The sequence below is a fragment of the Danio rerio genome, chromosome 3 (genome assembly GCF_052040795.2).
Source record: "Danio rerio strain M-AB ecotype USA chromosome 3, GRCz13ab, whole genome shotgun sequence".
In the NCBI taxonomy this organism is placed as follows: Eukaryota; Metazoa; Chordata; class Actinopteri; order Cypriniformes; family Danionidae; genus Danio; species Danio rerio.
Window position 1 is genome coordinate 31,640,009 of NC_141023.1, and position 25,979 is coordinate 31,665,987.

A 25,979-nucleotide genomic window follows, 5' to 3' on the forward strand; every position below is an offset into this window, starting at 1 on the left:
CATCAAAAAATCTAAAACCAGTCAAAAGGAATGAACCTGAGCCAGAAGAGGATGAGGATGAAGATTGTCCTTATTACTATTACTTACCTGAAATCCAGCCTCAGAGCCTTGGGCAAGAGATTGTTGAACTCAGAGAGCAGAATGTATCTGAAGCTCAGTCTGGATTACCTAAAGGGGCAAACAGAAAGTTAGTAAATGAACACTTACCTTGTGACTTGTCTGGTGAACCTGAAAAAGAAAAAGAGCAAATCAGTGAACGGACAGAACAGGATCAGATAACAAATGTTTCAATGGACCTTGAGGATATGTCTCAACAAGAAGTTGATGTGTTAGAGGAGGAACAACCTGAAGAGGCACCAGAGAACATGCAAGAAGAATATACTACTTTGAGTGAAAGTAGCACAGAGGCAGAACAAGAAACCAGGTGGCCTCAAAGGGAAAGGAGACAACCAAGAACATTTACCTATGACTATTTGGGCACTCCAGCCTGTTATAATGTTGGACATACTAACACCACAGCTTTTCATCCCATGCCATATGAAATGCAGAATGTAACTCCGTGGACTTACCTTGTGCAGCAATATGAGCCAGTATATTCATACATATATTAAAAGATAGAGTTTGTGGAGGAAAAGTGGGATTAGAAGAAGAAACAGACTAGGTAGTCTCAACTCGTACCCCTATTCATAATATGCAGAGCACACAAGTAATGAGACATACAACCACTAGACATTAATATCACATGATGACAAGAAATTATTCCGTTTTCGTGGGAGATAAACAGGAAAGTAATGTCGGGACGACATTTATTTTGATGGGGAGAGTGAAGTGGTTACGAATTATTAGAAATTAAAAATCAAAGTTAATTTGTCTTTCTAGTCTGTACACTTTCGTTTTATTAAGTAGAAAATAGAAAATAAATATTTTAAATTAATGTAACGTGATGCTATGATTTACATGTTTCCGATTGGCTACTTCTACTTCATACTTAATGAGGGGGAGGGGCTTGCTGCTCAAACAATACACAGACTCTGACGTGAAGCAGCAGCAGCTCCGTGTTTCCTGTGTTTTTATTAACATTATTGTCCCTCATCAGGTATGAAATATTGAAATCGTTATCAAAATGTGTTGAATATAAGTTAGAGATGTGAAAGCAACAAGTGTCATCTATTAAATTAACCTGATAGTGTATATTAATATATAAGAGTTCGTATTAACTGTATATATATACGCTCTGCACTGTAATTCCAACGGTAACATGATGATATGATGATTTAAATGCCAACTGTAGAAACGGTCAAGTAAATGTATATTATATGTATCAACATAATAACTAACAAAGGGAATATTGTTACAAAAAGTAATTATAAAGTCACAAAGTGCTATTATTTCCCATAGTTGGTTACAATGTATATATAAAGAGAGATAGATGTGTAGGTCGTTTATAAGCCTTTATGTGTGTGTGTTATAGAATAATTAAACTGTGAATAGTTTATTTAGGAAGAATCATATAATTACTTTATAGTAATTTATAACAGTAATGTGCAGGGAATATGTATGTGATTATTTTGTGATACGTGTATATATATAATATCTGTGAAGATGTTTACATATGTTGTTGTACAATGTGAAAGTATACTTTTAAGTGCATTCATTTAAAAAAAACAATACACAGACTCTGACGTGAAGCAGCAGCAGCTCCGTGTTTCCTGTGTTTTTATTAACATTATTGTCCCTCATCAGGCGGTGAGGGCGCTACAATTCCACTGTGGCAACTCCAGATTGATAAAGGAACTTAGCCGAAAAGAAATGAATGATTATGCATAGGAGATATTGACAGATGTTTAATATCTCTGCCGATTTCACTTTTGCACACATTATAACGTTACAGTATCAGTTTGTTTTATCTGCAGCTCCACAGACTGTAAAATTCTTCCACAAAGAACATGTTTTTTTTTCTTTTTTGACTGGTGGAGGACCAAGAAATGGCTCAGAAGCAGTCTCACTCTTTTTCTATTCGGGTGCCCAAATGTATTTGAGGAGTTTCAAGTTAATAAAAAGTGACGGGAAGCTATGCTAAGGTTAACTAGCCTATAGCATATATCTTGCTGTCTGCAAAAGACAGTAATGTAGACGTACCATATAACTCCCATAAGTGCATACTATTCGACACAACAGCACAAGCATCATTTTAACCTTTATAAACGAACGTTAATTTTACTCTGTCAACAGTCTATTGTCTAAATTACCACGCTAACAGAGCTAACGTTGCGTAAACAGAGCACCCGGTTGCAAACTTCCCGATCCCGATCAAACTCCGCTACAAGCTTATAAACTGCATCTGGAACCCAATTAAGGTACAAAAATCTATTTAACAAAAATAGTGATGCAGATAAGATTTTTTTTCGCTCAGCCGAGCCTTCTCTGTCTGTATCTGTGGAGAAGATTGTGCCAGACACCTCCGACTGAGCGTCTCACTCGCTCTCTCTCTCTCTCTCTCTCTCTCTCTCTCTCTCTCTCTCTCTCTCTCTCTCACTCACTCACTCACTCACGCGGGCATGCACTGTGGTCTCATGAGGAAACGCAGCTTTTTGATATAGTGTTTTTCTTGCTCCCGAATACAAATATTTTTTCAAGTATTTGTTCGAAATAAGTATTCGTAAAAACACGCTATTCGTGCCTTTCCGAATACCGTATTCGGGTTCGGCTCCACCCTTAGTAGTTAGATAAAAAATCTCCCATACTATGCACTTTAAATGTGGTAAACAAACCAACAATTCAGCATGATTTATGATTAATAATTTTTTGTTTAAGTGAAAAGTTTTTTTAATAAGAATGACATTACTTCCAAATGTAAAATAATTCTTTGCAAAAAAAAAAATAAAGTAAGGTGTCATGTTTTTAGACACGTTTACATTTCTGTAAACTAAGTGACAACTAAGCATTTATGTTTTTACAGCTATCATTCTTCTATATGGCAGAATGCACAAGTTCTAGTGTAAGTAATATCCAGTGAGGGAAATTTGACAGCTAGTTTTTAGTTGTTTTCAGATATAAATGGTCAAGTGTTTTTTTTTTTTTTATAAAATGTTACAAATGTCTTCCCTACTAAACAAAAAAGAAGCATTTAAAGGATCATTCTACTAAATTGTAAATGATGCTTAATGATCTTGGTGGATAAATTGTATTTTAATGACAAATTGACCGCATGTCCACACTAAAATAACATTGTACTGTAGTACTTTATCAAACCTTTTTTTTAATGGTTTAAAGTAGTTTTTAAAAAACTTTTAATAAGTGTAATAAGCTTTAACTTTTTTGTGTATACTCAAGATGATTACAGACGATTATTTTATATAATATGGAGACAGACAAAAGATGCACTAACAAAACAGGAAAATAAACATTTAATTAGATCATTAACTGATAGACTTGATATTGTTTGTACAGTTGTGACCTGTTTGGCTGACCATGATATTAACTATAAAAAAAATTGAATAAAAAGTATAAATATGAAGAACAAAAACGATGTGTTGAACTTGATCTTGTTTTTGTCATCTAAGTAATAGCGTCACTTAGTTACTCAGCTCATTGTTTGATTGGCTGGTTTCAGTTCCACTGACGCATCATGTTGTGAGTGTATAAAAGATGAACGCGCTCCTTCATTTCACTCACTTCTTATTTATTTCGTAGAAGCGTTTTGATAATAAAACCTGTCGACATGGAGACTTGTCAGATTCGGCAGAACTACGACCGTGACTGCGAGGCTGCGATCAACAAGATGATCAATCTGGAGCTTTACGCTGCATACACCTACACCTCCATGGCAAGTGTTTATTATACAGTCTGTTTGACCAGAACCGCTTTTCGGCGAGTTGCTTAATTTTTTCTGTTGATTATTGTTTTCCATTTTTATATCAGACGCTAAATATATTTTTTTTCTTTCTGGAAAATGTAGGCTACAAATAATTTATATATTTATAAAAACGGTTGAATTTATTTGTAGTGGCTTAAACAAGTAGCCGACATAAAAAAGCTGTAATTAGTTTAGTCTATACCTAAAAAGGAACACATTTTCCTTTTCAAGGGATAAGTCGTTTAATTAATATGATGCATATTAACCCTTTATTACACTCAACACTGGTTCTAACAATATAAAAACATACAAGTCCAAATGCCATGAGCTGTGATGCACATTCGTTTTATTGAACTGTCCTGTAAACATGTATGGCTGCAGATCTTGTTATGTGGTCATTTTGACTTTAACTGGATAGTTTTGTCGGCCACATGTCAAAAATGAACTGTCCTTGATGAAAAGCTTATATTAACATCAATTCAATATATTTTTGCACAGGCTCACTACTTCAAACGGGACGATGTGGCTCTTTCTGGATTTGCCAAGTTCTTCAAGAAGAACAGTGAGGAGGAGCGCGAACATGCTGAGAAATTCATGGAGTTCCAGAACAAGAGAGGTGGACGCATTGTCCTTCAGGACATCAAGGTGCTTTTCCTGTCATGTATTATTTAAAGCAATGTAACATCAGCAACTATAGTCATTGTTCTGTTGTTTAGGAAGGGTCTTAACTTGCTCACAGATCTTGTATTTGCTCTTCAGAAGCCTGATCGAGATGTGTGGGGAAATGGACTGATTGCTATGCAGTGTGCTCTTCAGCTGGAGAAGAACGTCAACCAGGCTCTGCTGGACCTGCATAAGCTCGCCACTGAGATGGGAGACCCTCATGTGAGTGACCCCTAAAATTTGCCTCCATGTAACTTTGTAAATCAGTTTATTAGTTGAGTACTATTCTCTGAAGATATCATCCAATATAGTCTTCTGATGTCTTGTCCAACAGCTGTGTGATCACCTGGAGTCTCACTACCTGAATGAGCAGGTTGAGGCCATCAAGAAGCTTGGTGACCACATCACTAACCTCTCCAAGATGGATGCTGGAAACAACAGGATGGCGGAGTACCTGTTCGACAAGCACACCCTGGACAGCTAAACTCCAGCTGAAGTTGGAGACATTGTTTGATTACTTCTAGTAAATTTCATTAATACATGTTTGATGCACTGAATTTGCTGAATTTGAAGAATAAACATTTTGGTTGGATAGACTTGTGGTTTTAAACATTTGGTTTTGGCTGGATTTACTTGTGTTTTTATTTACAACTGTGAACAATAATATTTACAAGTGATGTGTTGTAGCTGGAAGGGCATCCGATGCGTAAAACAAATGCTGGATACGTTGGTGGTTCATTCTGCTGTGGTGACCCCTAATTAATAAAGGGACTAAGCCGAAAAGAAAATGAATGAATGAATGAATGAATGAATGAATGAATGAAAGAATGAATAATTGAACAATAATAGTCTTATTGTCACATCCAGGATGTGCAGTGAAATTCAGAATTGGGAACTTCTCTTTTAATTCACTCCAAAAAATGTCATAATTATTGCACATCACTTGAAATGTGAAAAACAACCAATTGTTTTGAATCTGCCAAAGGCGTTTGGAGCTCCACCCTATTTTGAAAAAAGCACAACCTCGTTTGAATATTAAGAGACCAAAAGTATACAAAGGGCAGATTATTTGTGGGGTATTTTGGGCTGAAGCATTACATACACACTCCTGGGACATCAGAGACTTATTTTATATCTTGTTAAAAAGGCATAATGGGTCCTCTAAAACGTTTTCAGCAACTGGACATCAATCTGTAAACAGTGTCTGAAGCTACAATGGTCTTCATTATGTGAAACAAGGACATGCTTCACATAATGGGCCCCTGGGTTTGCCACATATTTTATGGGGTGGTTGTGAATGCACTTACAATCATCCTTACTTTCTCTTTCATTACAGTTCACTGTTTTGAAAGACTCAAATGCAGGATGGTCACATATGTGGATTATTAGGACTGCAGAGAAACATCCATTTACACATTTACATTCACATCCATGTCCATTGTTTGTTCTGAGAGAGAAAGAGACACTGTAGTTATGCTCAAAGTGTCATTTTACGGTACAGTGTTTTCACTGCTGACATCAGCACTTCCAAAAGCAAACTAACAGCAGTCTCCATAGGGATATTTTCCAGGCAGGTACTGATGAGGCCCAACCCTGCTTCGCTTCAGTGGGTGTGTTTGTTACTGAAACACCTGCTCCACACCATCTTGACACATCAGCCTTAAACTTAAAAATTATAGTAATGAGGTTGTGAACAAGTCAGTTCCATGCAGATTCATAAACACCTGTGCAACTGCATTATACATGGTGCTTGGCTCAGTTATTCCATACATGAAAAAAATCTATGAGGGGACATGAAGGAACACCCTGTATTGAATTAATTGATTTGTTCAGCCCTCACCAATGTTACAACAAATGACTGAAGAAAAACTTAAAGCTAAGCTACTTTACTTACGGCTTTTTAATTCTTTTGTTGACTATACTGTAACACAAGAGAAAGAGAATTCGGTATAACCAATAATACATTTATAATCTTACAATTTGATGTCTAACCCACAGGTCCTACTGCACACAACCTGGTCTGAGCTGGGATCGAAGCAGCGATTATTTGTATAGGAGTCAGTTGCTTTAACAAGAAGGTCAAAGACCATGCCCTCTAGTGCCTGTCGCTAGAGCACCTATTGAAGTCAGAGGAGTGAGGTTTACCTGCATAGCACTTCACTAGCTGATCTCCATCACAGATGCAAGTGCAAGATAAGTAGTAATAACTGAGAACCAAAATTATCAGTTGCTAAATAACTAAAAGATTGAAGATAAAAGATCTGGGTAAAGAGCATAACCAACTCTTACAATGTAAATGGAAAAGGCCTGTGAAGCAACGGATGTCAAAGAGCAAAGAAGAAGGACTGAGGAATTGTCCTGAATTTATATTGGCACTTATATCCTACCAAGTATGCAATCCGATGTCTTGTCTGGTAAGTTAAAACAGAATAGGCTATAGAGTGGAAATTAAGTTCAGCGGTCCCATATATAATTACAGTATGTGCGTATGCGCCATTTTCCACACAAAGGTTTTGATCTATAAAAAAACTAACATGACAGAAAAATGTGTGGACCTGTAAGTAAACTCTAAGTAAACATATGTAACAAAAAAAAAATCAATCAATTGAATCAATTTAAAATCATCATATGAGTCATAATCCTTAATATATGAAAAAAATATGTATTCTGCTGTACGTTCACTTGCAAGAAGGTTTCTACGCAAAGTTTTATAAATGACACTGGTCACCATGACCCTTTAGATTCATTAGACACTTATACATGTAGTTTGACACCTAAAAATAACCTTGAGCAAATATCTATCATGGAAAGTCAGGGAAAATCTATGAACAGTTCTTAACATAAGAACAGTTATTCATCAATCTGCTAAAAAAAAAAAAAGCATGATGCATTTGCATACTCTCAAGACAAGAACAGGAAAGTGATGATATATAAATATTTTGGATTACATATGAAAGAATATATCTACTTGTAATAACTTATAAACGATAAAATGTCAGGATAAGATAAAAACATTATATTGAAATACATAACTTACCAATTACATTATCTGCCAACATGTGCCACTTACATCTATAATAGTGAGAATTAGTCACACAGTTTGTTTTACAAGTTCCTGCAGGTTCACTTTTTAACAGCACACTGATGTAGCACATTATTTATATTGTTTACGACTACAGCTAATGCTTTAACTGTTTCTTTTTGCAATTATACTGTGAACATTATTTATAATTAATGAAATCACAAGCCATGCTGATACTGTTACGAGATACTGCATCACCTCTCAACATTACTGTTGGTGCTGTTTACACTCTTTTATTAATATCCATTCATTACTGGTTTTTAGGCATCTGAAAGAGCTGCTCGCTTCATTTCATTGTTTTGTAGTTACTACTGTATAATATATACAGTATAACTGTATAATATATACAGTATAATATATACAGTATATAATATAATGACAACATTCATGGTTTCATAATGACAGTGATACTTATTTTTTTGTGCAAATTTAAAGAATTAATATAAGTAATGTTTTTAAACTATTTAGAGAGGAGCATGTGATATGAGTCATCTCTCATTCGTAATTAGCAATAATCCAGTCAGATTGATTCAAGCCTACAATAAATAGACCGATTTCACCCTACTGCCCTATCTTCGTTTTGGAAGTATCTCCCCTTCCACCTCATCTCCTCCTTTTCCTCCTCAACCAAAGGAAGCTCTTGAGACCAAGCAGAAGCCCTGGGCCAAACCTGCTAATAGCGTCAAGCATATGCACGTGTGAACTCTTGAAACAAAATTGGGTAAAACTTACAAGAACAGTAGATGAATAATGATGTGTTAATAATACGTAAACTAAACAATACTTTATTATGAATTAATGATGAGTTAATGTATGTGCTAATCATGAACTAACTTTAACAACAACATGAGTCACATGAGTTCATGCTGAATAAGCGCTACCTACTTGTTAGTACATGATTGTTTGCTAATTAATATATTAATTGTCACATTGGTTTATGCTTAATTTAATTATCATGAACTCAAGATATGTTAATGTATTGTTATATCATGACTTTACTTAAAGGGCAAATTATCAATAAACCATTCTTAACTGCTTGAACTCCTTATGCACGTCTGTCTAGTGCATTTACACTAAGTAACAATTGAAAGGTGTTCTGTCAACACCAACACGATCAGTTTAAACACAGGAGTTCATGAGCAGTTGGATAAATTAATAATGATGTGCCCCTTCAAGTGAAATCATGACTAGGCCCACACGGAATCTGCACGCGCAAAATACCACATATTTTCTGCAGATTTCCACAGATTTTTAGCCCATCATTAATTCTGTTTATTTACTTGATTCGATTAGATTAGATTCAACTTTATTGTCATTACACATGTACAAGTACAATGCAACGAAATGCAGTTTAGGTCTAACCAGCAGTGCAATAGCAGCAAGTGCAGGATACAGGAATAAGTTATAAAGTGCAGTTATAGAAAACTATGGTGATATTTACAGATGGATGTACTATCAAAATTATATACAGGTTGGATAAGCTATGAACAGATTTACAATATATGAATATATGTGCAGATTGCTATTAATAATCAGTAGTGTGCAGATAAATAAACATGATTACAAGTGTATATGTTACAATATATGAATATATGTACAGGGACAGATGAACATGATTACAAGTGTATATGTTACAATATATGAATATATGTACAGGTTGCTATTAATTATCAGTAGTGTGCAGATAAATAAACATGATTACAAGTGTATATGTTACAATATATGAATATATGTACAGGTTGCTATTAATTATCAGTAGTGTGCAGATAAATAAACATGATTACAAGTGTATATGTTACAATATATGAATATATGTACAGGTTGCTATTAATAATCAGTAGTATGCAGATAAATAAGCATGATTACAAGTGTATATGTATAGTGGATGTGTACATAATTACAAATGCCCATATGCAGTGGGTATGTACAGTTCAATAAGTAAACAGTTCAATGTGGTGCAGTGAATGTGCAAATTTTAAACGTGCAAATGTTAAACAGTGCAGTTATTGCGAGGAGTTTAAGTTAGAGGAGAGTGGGGGGTGTATTGGGGGGGGGGGTGAAAGGTGTCCTTCAGAATACTGCGTGCTCGAGTAAAGTTACTTGAGTAAATGTGTGTAGATCTACATTTATTCAGTTTTTTTTTTAGTTATTACAGTAATATTATTGACTAATATGAAAATGTCCATCTGATTCATCTACAATGCAGTTTTGTACATTAATAATTTATGTCTTTTAGTAGATATATATTATATGAGAGACTTGTTTTGTTTACCAAATAATGTAAACCTAATTGGTTTTAGTTATGATGCTCCTAAAATAATTCCATAGAAATCTGCAGATTTTTACCAAAATTCTCTGCAGAAATGGCAAAAAACGTCCACAGATTCTGTCTGGCCCTGGTCATGACATAATCATACATTAACAGCTCATGAGTTTATGTTGGTTACATTTAGCTTAGCCTTAAATGTTAATTTATACATTAATTAACAATATGTACTAACAAGTAATTAAGTTAGTTAAGTAATTAAGTTATAACTCTTGTGACTCATGTTGTAGCTAAGATTAGTTCATGATTAGCTATACCTTAACTCATCATTGATTCATAACAAAGTCATGTTTAATTTACATATTAATGCTTCATGTACTGCTATTGTAAAGTGTTAGCCAAAATTGTAAAATGCTTAAGGGCAATAGGCTAACACAATAATTTTGTTTCTTTTTATTGCATTGTGTCCATGCACACCAACTCAAAAACAACCATTAAAAGGTCAATGCAAGATCCTCTATCAATAAATAAATAAATAGATGTAAAAAAAGAAATAGCTGAATTTTCACATAAAGATTAGTTAAAATAATAACGTTGCACAGTTAAAAGTGGAAGTGTATACAGAAATATAGTAGGTTATACAGTTATAAAAAGTAACTGTTTTCTTTTTTATGATAGCTTATCCTTGCAAGTTGATCAGGTTACAAACATACCCGCATCTTCCTCGAGAGAGAAAATGCTGACTCACAGAGACGCAGCTCCATATCGGCCCTTGGGACGTTGCACTTGTCGTTCACTGAGAAGGTTTTACCAGGCAGGCGCGGCATCATTAACATGGGTTTTTGTAATGCAGCGTTTCATTGATAATATTTTTTGACAATCACCTTTGGAGAATATTTTTTCCCCCATTTGTGTTGTAGTGTAAACATACTGTTTATTTTAGGCATTAAACATTAAAAAATAAAACATGACTGCATAGCACATAAAACGATCATAATAATTAAATAGTACAAATAACCTGTTTGATACAGTACGATGTTTATTGTAAAAAAGAAAAGACTAAAAAGGATTAATCACGAAAGCTGATCGTGTTTTAGCTATCCAAGTAATTGCATCGTCACTCTGTTACTCAGCTCGTTGTTTGATTGGCTGGTTTCAGTTCCACTGACGTATCATGTTGCGAGCGTATAAAAGATGAACGCGCTCCTTCATTTCACTCACAGCTTCAGGAAGATCTGGAGAGGTTCTTGCTTCAACAGTGATTGAACGGAACTTCGATCTCGCTTGAATTTATTCTAGCTCTATTTATTTATTTAGTTTGTACAAGTATCTATATAGTAAAACCTGTCGAGATGGAGACTTCTCAGATTCGCCAGAACTACGTCCGCGACTGCGAGGCTGCGATCAACAAGATGATCAATCTGGAGCTTTACGCTGGATACACCTACACCTCCATGGCAAGTGTTTATCATTCAGTCTATTTAAACAGAACCGTGTCGGCGAGTTATTTATCTGTTGAATAGTCTATTGTTTTCCTTTCTTGATACTTCAGTATAAAAAGGCTAAAACAATAAAATAAGCTCTAAAAATAATCAATAAGGAAAGTAGCTTATATACAGTAAATTTAGGTTGTCTACCACTTTGGATTGTTATTCGAAAAGTAATTGACTAATTAATTTACAAAACATTTTACATTGATTTGTAAGGTAAGTACATTAAAAATAGCTGTAATTAAATTACTATACATATGATCAGTTGTTACATGTTTTCCCTTTTCAGACTAAAACTTCATTATACTCAACACTGGTTATAACAATATAAAAAAAAAAACATATAGCTTCAAAAAACGTACAAGTTTAAATGCCATGAGCTGTGATGCAATTTATTTTATTATATCATCCTGTAAATGGTTATAGCTGCAGATCTTGTTCTGTGGTTGTTTTGACTTTTTGTCATCCACATGTTAAAATAAACTGTCCTTGATGAAAAGCCTTGTAGTTTAACATGTATAATAACATCAATTCTTATTCCTATCTCTGATTGTGCACAGGCTCACTATTTTAAACGGGACGATGTGGCTCTTCCTGGATTTGCCAAGTTCTTCAAGAAGAACAGCGAGGAGGAGCGCGAACATGCTGAGAAATTCATGGAGTTCCAGAACAAGAGAGGTGGACGCATTGTCCTTCAAGACATCAAGGTGCTCTTCCTGTCATTTATTATTTAAAGCAATGTAACATCAGCAACTATAGTCATTGTTCTGTTGTTTAGGAAGGGTCTTAACTTGCTCACAGATCTTGTATTTGCTCTTCAGAAGCCTGATCGTGATGTGTGGGGAAATGGGCTGATTGCTATGCAGTGTGCTCTTCAGCTGGAGAAGAACGTCAACCAGGCTCTGCTAGACCTGCATAAGCTCGCCACTGAGATGGGAGACCCTCATGTGAGTGACCCAAAATTTGCCTGTATGTATATGTCCATTTGAAGTGGTTCTGGGAACATATTGTTCTAAATTCTCTTCTGATGTCTTGTCCAACAGCTGTGTGATTTCCTGGAGACTCACTACCTGAATGAGCAGGTTGAGGCCATCAAGAAGCTTGGTGACCACATCACTAACCTCTCCAAGATGGATGCTGGAAACAACCGGATGGCGGAGTACCTGTTTGACAAGCAAACCCTGGACAGCTAAACTCTGATCATCTGCATCCTCCAAAGCCTCCAGTTGTACTCTATGCATAAATCATGAAACCATGTTGTCCCGCAGTAAAATCTTTGAGGTTAACATTTAGAGGCTTCATGTTTAAGATCCTGCCTTCTTTGATTAGTCAGCTGATGCCTTGCTTGTTGAATGTGCACTGACTTGGTCACCTTGTGAATCTGATGAATAAACATTTCTGGCTGAATTTACTTGTCATTTTTCAGTTTTTCAACGAACTGAAGGTGCATTAGAGGGTAGTTTATGGAGGTTGTGTGTGAACCTGCTTTTCTCATTTAATAGATATTAATTAATTTTGTCTGGTCTATAAAGAATAACAACTTTATTTATATGGAAGATTGCAGTATAAAAATCTTTGCAGGACACACTAATGCCAAGAAGCTATGTATACAATCTCGTTTTCATTTTGACTAATAAGTTTTATTACATCTTGTACACCTGCAAGCGGAAGCTAATCTATAAATTTAAATCAAATGTTACTCTTAGGTTTGATAAATATTCAGAGTTCATCGACCATTTTTCATCTCTAAATCGTCCTGCATCTGTCGAGTGTCTATCCAGCCTACAGTAGTTTCTATACAGCTTATTAATCAAAGCATTTTGTATACTGGGATAGGGTTTCAACATTCAGTACAGATGAATTAATGATCCTTTGTTATGGGATCTGTTTTATATTTGCAAGAGTCTTTGGTACCTTTTTATTATAGTATGTTATTTTCATTAACTACAGTGCATCTGGAAAGTCATAGCGCTTCACTTTTTCTATATTTTGTTATGTTATAGCCTTATTCCAAAATGGATTAAATTCATTAATTTCCTCAGGATTCTACACACAATACCCCATAATGACAATGTAAAAAAAGATTTTTTGAAATTGTTGCAAATTTATCAAAAATAAAAAACGTAAAAGATCACATGTACAGTACATAAATATTCACAGCCTTTGCTCAATATTTTGTTGATGCACCTTTGGCAGCAATTACAGCCTCAAGTCTTTTTGAATATGATGCCACAAGCTTGGCACAGCTGTGTTTGGGAATTCATTCCTCTTTGCAGTAACTCTCAAGCTCTATCAGGTTGAATGGGAAGCGACGGTGTACAACCATTTACAGATCTCTCTAGAGATGTTCAATAGGATTGATTAGTTGTTGTGATGGCACCCCATTGATATTTTGGCTGTGTGCTTTGGGTCATTGTCCTGCTGGAAGATGAACCGTCGCCCAAGTCTGAGATCAAGAGCGCTCTGAAGCAGGTTTTCATTCAGGATGTCTCTGTACATTGCTGCATTCATCTTTCCCTCTATCCTGACTAGTCTTCCAGTTCCTACTGCTAAAAAACATCCCCACAGCATGATGCTGCCACCACCATGCTTTACTGTAGGGATGGTATTAGGTATAAAAAAAATTATTTAAATAAATTTATAAAAATTTCAAACAAATATTTTTTCACATGGTCATTATGGGGTATTGTGTGTAGAATTTTCAGTAAATAAATGTAATCAATTTTGAAATATGGCTCTAACATAAAAAATGCGAAAAAAGTGAAGCGCTATGAATACTTTCTGGATGCACTGTAAAATGTGTATTTGTTTTAAATAGTACCAGAAATATTCTGATATAAAGAAAAACATGTACTGTGAAGAAACAGAAAGATTAGGGAAATTTCAAGTCTAATTTTAGTTGGAAAGTAAACATTTTACAAATAATATTTTATAGTACACACACAATCGCTCCTTTTTAATGTCAAAATGCAAAACATTTCTTCTCTCATCACATTGTAAAGGAAAGTTCACCCAATACCTAACTTTTATCATCATTTACTTATTCTCCACTTGTTCCAAACTTCTTTGACTTTCTTTCTACAGTTCAACACAAAATAAGATTAACAGTAAAAAATTTGTTAACCAGTACCCATTGTGTTGTATAGTATTTTTCATACAATGGTTGTGAATAACTACGGGTTTCCAACATTCTTCAAAATATATCTTTTGTGCTTAACATAATAAAAAACATTTTGAAACCATTTGAGAATAAGTAAACGTGAGTAAACTTATATTTTAATAAACTTTGCTTTTAAATTATATGGCATCTTTACTGTCTCTTATTTTTTTACAGGTTTTATAGTTGTCATTTTTTTTTACCAAGACTCCTTGATAGAGGATATATTGTATCTCAGTGGTTAAGTGATAAATAAATAAATAAATAAATAAATAAATAAATAAATAAATAAATAAATAAATAAATAAATAAATAAAACTCTGCTTTAAGGAGATTCCATGAGTTTAAAGAAAACTAGTTTGCAATAAATAACTTCATAATCTTTGATAATAAATAACTTAAAATACATTCTTAACTATTACATCAACACCAATGATTTGCAAGTGTATGAATATAATTATTATATACTTTTATCCTTAATTAATCCTTAATAATGCATTGATCATAAACACATAAAAAGCAGCATCAGATGGATTATAATTTATGCTGCCACTCATTTTACTGAATAATTAGATAATAATTATTAAAAACTATTATGTTGAGATTCACATTTTTCTCAAAACCCTTTAGTAAGCACTTTGTTTCTATAACACATAACATATTTAAGCATACCTTTCACAAACGGATGATGTACACAAATGAAATTAGATGTAATTCTGGTATTACTTATCTAAAAATAAAGGTTAGCAGGTCTGAAAGTCAAATCTACAAACACATTATGCAATTGCTGAGTCACAGCAACACAGCCCAGTATCATGACTTTGTCTCTTTATGCATTGCTAACAGACTGAGACTTCACACTGGATTGTAAAAAGTGATTAATTACTTAAAATTAATTTTTGATAAAAATGCATTTAATAATTTACTTAATTTTAAGACAGGTTAATAGGCTTACTCACCTTTTAAGTTCAGCTAACTAATTGCATTAAACACAATGGATTTACTCACTTTTTAAACGTAAATTAAACAAATAGCATTTTACAGCGGTAAAGATGTTTTGTCTTTGTCACCCCGCTCATTTCTTTAAATATGAATGCAGTTATCAGGGGGATCTGTCCCAGAGAGTGAATTGTCCCAGATGCCATAACTCATTGCTATTGCTGCACAGGGTCATATTGCTGAAAAGGAGACATTTTGTGTAGTTTTCTAATGCTGGACATAATGTGCATAGTTGTATTGTATAAACATAAACATTAGAAAATCAAGTCAAACTGCTCTAAATCTGTGCTGACATGTCTTTTATATTATTGTTTAAAAATATATGAATCATGCGACCAGACTTGTGATATGGCTTTGATCAGATCTGCTATACCATGAAAGCTTAGGTTGCAAAATCTTATCATTTTGCCACTGCTGACGACTGCATATAAACAAGAAAAATGAAATTCATCATAAATAGACAATACTTATATCAAACAAGTTCCTCAAACATATTTTCACCTTAAAATTAAGAAATTAATGCCTGGTTGTTTTTCCCCTCTGCTCATATGAACGGTTAAAGAACTAACCCATCGTACAAGCAGTATGTAAAATTAATGGGTACTTTTTGATTACCACAATAAGACAAAGTAGAGTTTATTTAGATTAATTTAAATTTATTTACTATAAAAATACATAAAATAAAAAGAAATTAAATTAATTCAAAAAAAATTTTAATAAAAAAAAAATCTTTATCTTACAAAATGACAACACAGAGACCTAGTGTGGTGTCACATCATTACTCTGCACTTTTTGATTGGTTGCTGGTTTCAGTTCCACTGACGCAGCATCTTAAGTGTATATAAAGAAGAACACACTCCTTCATTTCACTCACAGCTTCAGGAAGATCTGGAGAGGTTCTTGCTTCAACAGTGATTGAACGGAACTTTGATTTTAGCGAAATTCTTTTTTTTGTTCCAGCGATATTGGTAATACAACAGTAAATCCCGCAGAGATGGAGACTTGTCAGATCCGCCAGAACTATGACAGCGACTGCGAGGCTTTGATCAACAAGATGATCAATCTGGAGCTTTACGCTGGATACACCTACACCTCCATGGTAAGTGTTTATTATGGATAATCACCTTTCTAAATTGCATCTTTCCCTTGACTGTTTAAAATTAATGTTTGTATTAGGCTCCATTTTTTAAGGCACCAGTTTAAGAGCTATTTTGAGAGTGTTGCATATTTATATTTATTTACTGAATGTTTACTACTATTCCTAAATACATTTTTTTCCTACAGGCTCACTACTTCAAACGGGACGATGTGGCCCTTCCTGGATTTGCCAAGTTCTTCAAGAATAACAGTGAGGAGGAGCGCGAACATGCTGAGAAATTCATGGAGTTCCAGAACAAGAGAGGTGGACGCATTGTCCTTCAGGACATTAAGGTGTGTTGACATTGATTTAAACAAAACTTTTGATGTGAAACACCCTTCCGTTTCTTGTGTAATGTGCTCACTAAACTTGTTTCTCTCTTCAGAAACCTGGTCGTGATGTGTGGGACAATGGACTGACTGCTATGCAGTGTGCTCTTCAGCTGGAGAAGAGCGTAAACCAGGCTCTGCTGGACCTGCATAAAGTCGCCTCTCAGAAGGGAGACCCTCATGTAAGTTCACTTCAGATTGTCACAAGTCAGCTAAAATGGTAATAAGTAATTTGGGGAGCTGCTGTTTAAATAGTGCTTTGGTCTATGTGTATACACATAGTTCTGCCCATCAATTTTGAGATTTTGGATATAGGCCATTGTCCTAAATTTTCTTCTGATGTCTTGTCCAACAGCTGTGTGATTTGCTGGAGACTCACTACCTGAATGAGCAGGTTGAGGCCATTAAGAAGCTTGGTGACCACATCACTAACCTCTCCAAGATGGATGCTGGAAATAACAGGATGGCGGGGTACCTGTTCGACAAGCAAACCCTGGACAGCTAAATGCAGACATCATCTGCATCCTCCAAAGAGGCCCTCTATAATATTTTCTTAATCTACTAGTTCATTATACTTAAGTAATAACACAAAAAAAGTTTTAAATGTTGTTAATGTTGTTTTAGTCAATTCCATGCTTTCCTTCTAAATGGATACTAATTGATTTTGGGGAATTTGATTAATAAACCTCTTGGGTTGGATTGAATTGTCTTGTTTTATTTTTTTAAAATGGTGGTGATTGAGTCATATCTAAACACATCACACACACACACACACACACACACACACACACACACACACACACACACACACACACACACACACACACACGTATATGTATATGTATATGTATATATAGTATAAAGTTATTATTAGTCATATATTTATTGACTTTAAACACAGTGGGTGAATGTTCCTGACTGGCCTTCCTGCAATTTATTTTTTGAAATGTATATGTAACCCCGCCAGTCCAACCCGCTCCGAGCAGGGATCGAACCGGCAGCTCTTGCATGGGAGTCGGTTGCTCTAACAGGGAGGTTTAAGACCATGCCCAGCAAACAATTTAGTATTTAATAGATGTCTAACAGGCTAAATTTGGGCTGTCAAAGAAATTCTAATTGACATCTAAGAACAGCTAAAAACTAATAGACAGATTAGACCAGGGATGTCCAAACTCGGTCCTGGAGGGCCAGTGTCCTGCTGAGTTTAGCTCCAACTTCAACACACCTGCTAGAAAGTTTCTAGTGTGTGTAGTAAGGGCTTAATTAGCTGGTTCAGGTGTGCTTGATTGAGGTTGGAGCTAAACTCCACTGGCCCTCCAGGACCGAGTTTGAACACCCCTGGATTAGACAGACTTTATATGTGTAGTCATTAATTTCTATTTATTTGAGGACTATTCTATTTTTAGCCTATTCTTAGTAGTTTATTAGACTTTCACTGACAGCCCAAATTTAGCCTTGTTTTAGCCGAAACGACTATGTTTAGACATCTATTAGGCAATCTACTAGACATCTTTTAAAAACAAAAAATGCTTGCTGGGTGGCCTCAAGCATCTGTCGCTAAAGCACCTTTAGAGGTCAGAAGAGTGAGGTTTACCTGCATAGCACTTTATGGCATCTGTTAATGTACATATAAAAATGAGAAATAGATCATGATGACCCCTGATTGTTGAGCAGCTAAAAATTTAAATGATGTCAGCCTGGGCAAAAATGTTACTAGTAAACATTTAAATCTCATCTTTCTTTTTCATTTGCAAATAAACAAAAATCTTGATTATTACAAGACTTGATTATTTAAAATACCCAGCACAGCCAGTCCAGTTGAGAAAAATAACTAAAAAGTAACAGCACATTGCGCAATTACGTAAAATTGTTGTTTGTACTAACACTCTTCAGGTCATTGCTCAGTGACAAGTACCTGTTGCTGATACAGACTCAGGGTGAATGTTTTTGAACAAAAATGTTTTGTCATTTATTGTCGTTCTCACCTGGTTGATTAAAAATAAGCTAGCTGTCACATGGAAGTTGCAAAGGAGTGCTTTTCAGTAACTAACAATTTGAACCAGCTGTATTTTTTGTAGCAGTGATTTTAGATTGCTTGTTAGTTTCTTCGTGTTAAGCCAGATTTGCATAACCATATTACAACACCTGGGTCCAGCATTCCCCGTTTCTGCAGACCAACTGTCTGTAGTTGATTCAGGAGGATAATCCTTTGTGTTTTGAATTGATGTAGTTGAGGCAACTGTCTTGTGTTGTATTTGTATTTGGTTTTCAAGAGTTCACACGTGGCTGATGATTGGTAATAAGCTAGTTTGGCATGCTGTCCCGGGAGAGAGCCCCGAGCTCATGAGAGCCTCGAGCCCGGGGCTCCCTCCCGTTGCAGGGCGAGAGGGGAGTTTGAGCTCGGGTAGATCTCGAGAACCCCCCTCCCTCCTGCTGCGTGAGGGTTGCTAAGGTGATGCATTGCTGACAGAATTGAATCAAATTTGGTGCTAATTTGGATTAGTCAATTTACTTAAGAGTCATGTTTTTGGGAGTGTGGGAGGAAACCGGAGGACCCGGGGAAAACCCACGCAAGCACGGGGAGAACATGAACTCCACACGAAAATGCTGACCGTTTGGGTAGATGCCCGAACCGGAGGCATTTTGCTGTGAGGCTGCAGTGTTAGCCACTGGGCCGCCGTGCTGCCCTGTAGACAAAAGAGGAGGCGAAGGGGTGAAAGGGGGGATTCTTCAAGACGAAGATGACTAAAGGTAAGGTGTTTGGTTATTTATACTTGGTTAGGAGTAGTCTGATTGGTGATTCGTACATTAGCTTGACTCGGGGCCAGCCGTGTCAATCATAAGCACGTGATCCTCTCGAAATTAGTTTATGAATAAACTTCACTTAATTCCAGTTTTGTTTTGGCTTTTTTTCCATTGTACTACAGTATATTGCAAACATTTAAAAATGTTGTTGCATTGTGCATTGCAGGCCATTCAGACCAATCAGTTCTGACAGCATATGCTTTTAGGTCATTGTAACTTCTTAAACTAAGTTAATAATGTTCTAACTTAATTTTATAGGTTACGCAAGCAGTTTAAAATAATATGTTCAATTATATTAATAAGGTTAATTTGATTCAGCTTAAAAATTTAAGCCAACCAGGATTTTTTGCAGTGTAGGAATAATCTCTAGCCAGGTCCAACTTTGTGTGTTTTTTACATAGTGCTTTGTGCATGTTCATTACCATACATTCAAAGAGTATTATCTATAAGGGGATATCAGGCTAAGAAAGAACATCCTGTATTGAGTTTATTATTTTGTGCAGCACTCGCTATTCACAATGAGTGAAGACTTTTTTATTTAGTTAAATGCATTTGTTGAAGATAAAGATAATTCAGATGGCCTTGGCTATAACTAACAACATCGGTATTTATATAAAAGTTTAGTTATTTACAATTCTTAATTATAAATGTACTAACCAATCACAATATCTGTCTTTATAGTCTATTACATATAATAGTGTGAATTCTTTTTTACACGTTCCCGTCTCCCTTTATTACAGTAGACTGGTGTCGAACTTGTATCCTAGCAAGTTGATCAGGTTACAAACATACTCGCATCTTCCTCGAGAGAGAAAATGCTGAGTCACAGAGACGCAGCTCCATGTCGGCCCTTGGGATGCTGCACTTGTTGCTCACTCAGAAGCGAAGTGAATCTTTGTAATGCAGTGTTTTATTTATAAAAATGAGACAATAACATCTGTAAAATATGTTTTCCTATTGGTGGTGTAGAAAAATATGGTTTAGTCTATTAGCCTATAACCAAAAAAAGACATAAAACTAAGTCACATTGTTAAAATCTAAATAAACTTGTGAATCATATTTTTAAATAAATGTGCTGAATCCAACATGCTATTAATTATGGAAAAGCAAAGACTGAACACAGCACAAAAAATAATGTTTATTATCTAAATTGCATCGTCACAGTTACCCAGCTCGTTGTTTGATTGGCTGGTTTCAGTTCCACTGACGTATCATGTTGTGAGCGTATAAAAGATGAACGCGCTCCTTCAGTTCACTCACAGCTTCAGGAAGATCTGAAAAAGGTTCTTGCTTCAACAGTGATTGAACGGAACTTCGATCTCGCTTGACTTTATTCTAGCTCTATTTATTTATTTATTTATTTATTGAGTAAAGTATTTATATAATTAAACTTGTCGAGATGGAGACTTGTCAGATTCGCCAGAACTACGATCGTGACAGCGAGGCTGCGATCAACAAGATGATCAATCTGGAGCTTTACGCTGGATACACCTACACCTCCATGGCAAGTGTTTAATTATCAGTATATTTGATTAGAACCGTTTTCGGCGAGATATTTATCTGCTGATTATTGTTTTTCATTCTTGACACCACTATCTGACGCTCAATAAAAAAAAAGTAGTAAGAGAATAGCGTAGGCTACATAAGGCCTTTGTCTATGTGTAGGTTATAGGCTTGCCAGTGGTGGGTTACTTTAAAACAGTAGCTTAAATAATTTTTATATTTATACAAAACGGCTGAGTTTATTTTTGGTGGTCTAAAGGAAGTAGCCTACATAAAATATTTGTATTTAACTTAACCTTTACCTCAAAATAATCAGTAATCTTTTAAGCCTATTTATGATGTATATTAACTCATTACACCCAACACTGGTTATAACGTAAATAAACAACATGTACATGGTCACTGCAGAACCGTCTTCTGTGGTCATTTTCACTTAACCATACAGCTTTTGATGGTTAAAAAAAATGAATCGTCCTTAAAGAAAAGCTTTGTAGTTTAACATGTATAATAACATCAATTCTTATTTCTATCTCTGATTTTTGCACAGGCTCACTACTTCAAACGGGACGATGTGGCTCTTCCTGGATTTGCCAAGTTCTTCAATAAGAACAGTGAGGAGGAGCGCGAACATGCTGAGAAATTCATGGAGTTCCAGAACAAGAGAGGTGGACGCATTGTCCTTCAGGACATCAAGGTGCTCTTTCTGTCATGTATTATTTTACAGCAATGTAACATCAGCAACTCTAGACACTGTTCTGTTGTTTAGGAAGGGTCTTAACTTGCTCACTGATCTTGTATTTGCTCTTCAGAAGCCTGATCGTGATGTGTGGGGAAATGGGCTGATTGCTATGCAGTGTGCTCTTCAGCTGGAGAAGAACGTCAACCAGGCTCTGCTGGACCTGCATAAGCTCGCCACTGAGATGGGAGACCCTCATGTGAGTGACCCAAAATTTGACTACATGTAACTTTGTAAAGTAGTTTATTAGTTTAATCACTTTTCTAGAAAGGTGTCATCCTAAATTTTTTTCTGATGTCTTGACCATCAGCTGTGTGATTTCCTGGAGACTCACTACCTGGATGAGCAGGTTGAGGCCATCAAGAAGCTTGGTGACCACATCACTAACCTCTCCAAGATGGATGCTGGAAACAACAGGATGGCGGAGTACCTGTTTGACAAGCAAACCCTGGACAGCTAAACTAAGACCTCTGATCTAAAGATGGAGACATTATATGATTACTTCAAAATGTCATTAACAGAATGTTTGATGCACTCACTGCTGAATTTGAAGAATAAACATTTTAAAGCTGGATTTACAGTTTTTATTTACAATTGTGAACATTAAAGATCTTGTATGTAGTAACAGTTTTTTATCTACTTACTAGAACATAAATATGCTCTTGTTTTGTCATCAGGTGGTTGAAAATTATGATCAGATTATTAAAAAAGATGTAAGCTGTTTTGTTCTAGTTAGTGATTTTATCACATTTTTTCTAAAATAATTCAACTATTCAAGCAGATCCAAAATACTGAAATTCTCAGATACTGAGAATGACAAGGAAAACATACAGAAGTGTCCTTATTGGGTGAACTGAGTTTAACGGCTTTAATGTGTTTACAACAGCTGGACTTAAATCAACAAACTGCAAACTAGGTCTAAAATTACAACGACCTGCTTTATGTGAAGCACTGCTGCCACACTTTATTATCTATGGCCCTGTAGTTACACTCAGAGAGTCATTTTATACAGCACAGTGTTTTCACTCACAACATCAGCACCTCAAACAGCAAACTAACAGCAGTTTCCATAGGGATATTTTCCAGGCAGGTACCGATCAGGTCCAACCCTGCTTGGCTTCAGTGGTTGTGTTTGTTACCCAAACACCTGCTTGATTTCCCAGAGATGGGTTGTGGCTGGAATGGCATCCACTGTGTAAAAAACTTGCTGGATAAGTTGGTGGTTCATTCCGCTGTGGCGATCCCAGATTTATAAAGATACTAAGCCTTCAAGAAAATGAATGAATGAATGAACACCTGCTTGACACACTATTGACTCATTAGCCCTGCCATACCCTCACAGGATATGCTTGTGCTTTATTAATAAATGTTGCTCAAATCAGCAATGGTCATGAACATCAGGGGTTCCCAAACATTTCAGCCTATATGACCCCCAACAATGCCAGTGATTCGTAACTCTCACTATGCTCTGAGGTGGTTATAAATCTACAAATTTTGCACCTAACGGCAATGCATAGGAATACACCAGAAGACATGAGCATATTATCAACACAAAAAATTCAACTTGATTAATTTAGTTTTTTTAACAGTACTTTGACTATTAACTACTATTTTCATCTTCTGTACGTTATAGATAAAATATGGTAATAATAATTACTTATTAAAATGTGTTTAATCTCCAAGTAACCCCTTGGTATGTTCCTCAACCAATCAGAATCAAGCATCCAACAGCCCTATACGTATAAACATAATTATCAAGTCACAGTGTCTGCCATCATGTAGTATTTAAATACACTCTGTTACACATAATAATGAGCATAGTTTACATTCCATTAACAATATTGTTCTTATAAGTTACTTGATACTTCCAGTATTTCACTTTACCAGCAGGCACACAACATAATAATAATAATAATAAATTTTATTTATAACGCGCTTTTCTAAAACCCAAAGCGCTTACAAGAAAGTAAAAACAGCAAAGCACACGCAGTAAACAATAAAAAATACAATAAAAAACATAGTAAGATTAAAAGATATCACAAATTAAAAACAGACTTAAAAAGATGAGTTTTAAGTAGCTTTTTAAAAGCGTCCAGTGGACCGGCATTCCTAATGTTAGTGGGAAGAGCATTCCACAGCTTTGGAGCACGGAAAGAGAATGCCCTACCTCCCATGGTGCTGAGTTTGCAGCGAGGCTAAAACAACGTAGGAAGGACCCGAGGCAGAGCATAGACTGCGAGAGGTAGAGGAAACGGATATCAGGTCACAAATGTAACCTGGAGCAGAACCATGAATCGCTTTATATGTTAAAATCAATGTCTTAAAATCATTACGAGACTTGACGGGCAGCTAGTGAAGCTGGAGTATAGGAGTGATGTGCGACTGAGACGATGTATGTGTCAACACACGTGCAGCAGAATTTTGGATGTATTGCAAAATTTTGAGAGAATTTGCTGGTAACCCTCCGAACAGGGAATTGCAAAAATCCAAGCATGGACGAGTCTTTCAGCATATGTTTCAAGCGGGCTATGTTACGGAGATGATAAAAGGCCGTTTTAGTTACATGTTTAAAATGAGGCTTCAGACTAAGCTGAGAGTCCAGGAGAACACCAAGATTACGCACCTGCGGAGATGGTGATAAGACAGACCCATCAACCGTTAACTCAAATTCACTACACCTCTTGACGTTAGAAGGAGTGCCAACCAATAAAATCTCTGTTTTAGAACTATTCAGTTTAAGTGAATTATGTTGCATCCAAGCTTTAATTTCAGTTAAGGAAGCGTTAAGCGATGACATTAATGCCAATGAATTAGGAGAAGTGTTAATATAGATTTGTGTGTCATCGGCATAACAATGAGATAATACATAAGACGCTAATTTAAGGTTAGATTTTGATCCTGACGTCTGGTGACCAAAATTCAATCTCTAGCCATTGTCTAAAGACAATGTTATTTTGACGTTTAATAACGAGGTTAAATTATGCTGATATTTGGTTGATTTTAGGTTCTGTTGGAAAGTGTCAAAATGCAACATCTGATAGATGTTATAGTGGTAACGTCCCCACAACGTCAAGGTGTAACATGATTAGATGTTGATATTTGATTGTCAACACAGTCAACTGGTGTTGCACTTTATGGCAACAGTTATGCTGTTATTAATCTTTAAATTGTTTATGATATATAATTATCCTCTTGAAGTATCTTTAGAACACGTCACATGCTGTGGCTACACTACTGCATAATGTTTTGTTATTAGCTATTTATTACCTTGTGTATTAGTAGTCTTAAAAATTTCATTGTTTGTACTTCTGTGTGTTCATTGAAAAGATTCATTCATAAGTCTTTTTTTAGAGAAAACCAATTAATTTAGTGAGCAGCAACGTAAGATTGGAAATGTTAAACATTACTTTATATATATATATATATATATATATATATATATATATATATATATATATATATATATATATATATATATATATATATATATATATATTACTTGTGATTTTTGAGTCCAGATAATCCAAAATCATTTCAGTCCAAGGTCCTATACAACAAGGCTCAGCGAATCTATCAAATTTACAGTGATTATGTATAGGAATATGTTTAATATACTTGTACTACTTGTATCTTAGCAAGTACTCACATCTTCTCTGAGAAAGAAAATGCTGAGTCATAGAGACGCACCTTCATGATGGCTCTAGGGAGTTTGCACTTGTTGTTAATGGATGTTTGCTGTTTTCCATACCAGTGGTTATAGAAAGGTTGTCAAATTGAAACTCAGTGATCAGAACTAGCTTGCTAAAGCAGAGAATGTTGTTGGTAACACCTTGATGAATATCTTTTATTTAAAAAAGTATTTGTAACTTAAGTCTACTGCATTATTTGTCAGCTGTATTAATCATAATGTATACACAAATGAAAAATGCATGTGGCTGCAATAAAACTGTTTGAG

General features: G+C 35.4%; 4 protein-coding genes and 1 long non-coding RNA gene across 7 annotated transcripts; 4 read left to right on the plus strand and 1 right to left on the minus strand.

The window, feature by feature from the left end:
- Positions 1–1,015: 1,015 nt before the first annotated feature.
- On the plus strand, positions 1,016–5,319 carry fthl30 (ferritin, heavy polypeptide-like 30). 3 transcript variants are annotated; one of them, XM_087242922.1, is made up of 5 exons: positions 1,016–1,096; positions 3,694–3,826; positions 4,355–4,501; positions 4,616–4,741; positions 4,854–5,129. In XM_087242922.1, exons 2-5 carry the CDS (start codon positions 3,722–3,724, stop codon positions 5,001–5,003), a joined length of 528 nt encoding a protein of 175 aa, XP_087099048.1. In that variant the 5' UTR covers positions 1,016–1,096; positions 3,694–3,721; the 3' UTR covers positions 5,004–5,129.
- A 561-nt stretch (positions 5,320–5,880) lies between these two features.
- On the minus strand, positions 5,881–11,401 carry LOC147845663 (uncharacterized). Its single transcript, XR_015480963.1, has 3 exons — positions 9,702–11,401; positions 7,964–8,880; positions 5,881–7,912 (listed from the first exon to the last, which is right to left on the minus strand). It is a non-coding gene; the product is annotated as an uncharacterized LOC147845663 (long non-coding RNA).
- fthl31 (ferritin, heavy polypeptide-like 31) lies at positions 11,083–12,764 on the plus strand. The gene is given in 4 exon segments (NM_001020531.1): positions 11,083–11,324; positions 11,918–12,064; positions 12,179–12,304; positions 12,401–12,764. Coding segments are annotated over 4 exon segments (528 nt in total). The 5' UTR covers positions 11,083–11,219; the 3' UTR covers positions 12,551–12,764.
- A 3,617-nt stretch (positions 12,765–16,381) lies between these two features.
- LOC558816 (ferritin, middle subunit-like) lies at positions 16,382–22,598 on the plus strand. Its single transcript, XM_087244695.1, has 5 exons — positions 16,382–16,409; positions 21,069–21,289; positions 21,836–21,982; positions 22,098–22,223; positions 22,335–22,598. Exons 2-5 carry the CDS (start codon positions 21,185–21,187, stop codon positions 22,482–22,484), a joined length of 528 nt encoding a protein of 175 aa, XP_087100821.1. The 5' UTR covers positions 16,382–16,409; positions 21,069–21,184; the 3' UTR covers positions 22,485–22,598.
- Positions 16,403–17,518, plus strand: fthl29 (ferritin, heavy polypeptide-like 29). Its single transcript, NM_001130667.1, is given in 4 exon segments — positions 16,403–16,612; positions 16,798–16,944; positions 17,037–17,162; positions 17,336–17,518. Coding segments are annotated over 4 exon segments (528 nt in total). The 5' UTR covers positions 16,403–16,507; the 3' UTR covers positions 17,486–17,518.
- Positions 22,599–25,979: the final 3,381 nt, after the last annotated feature.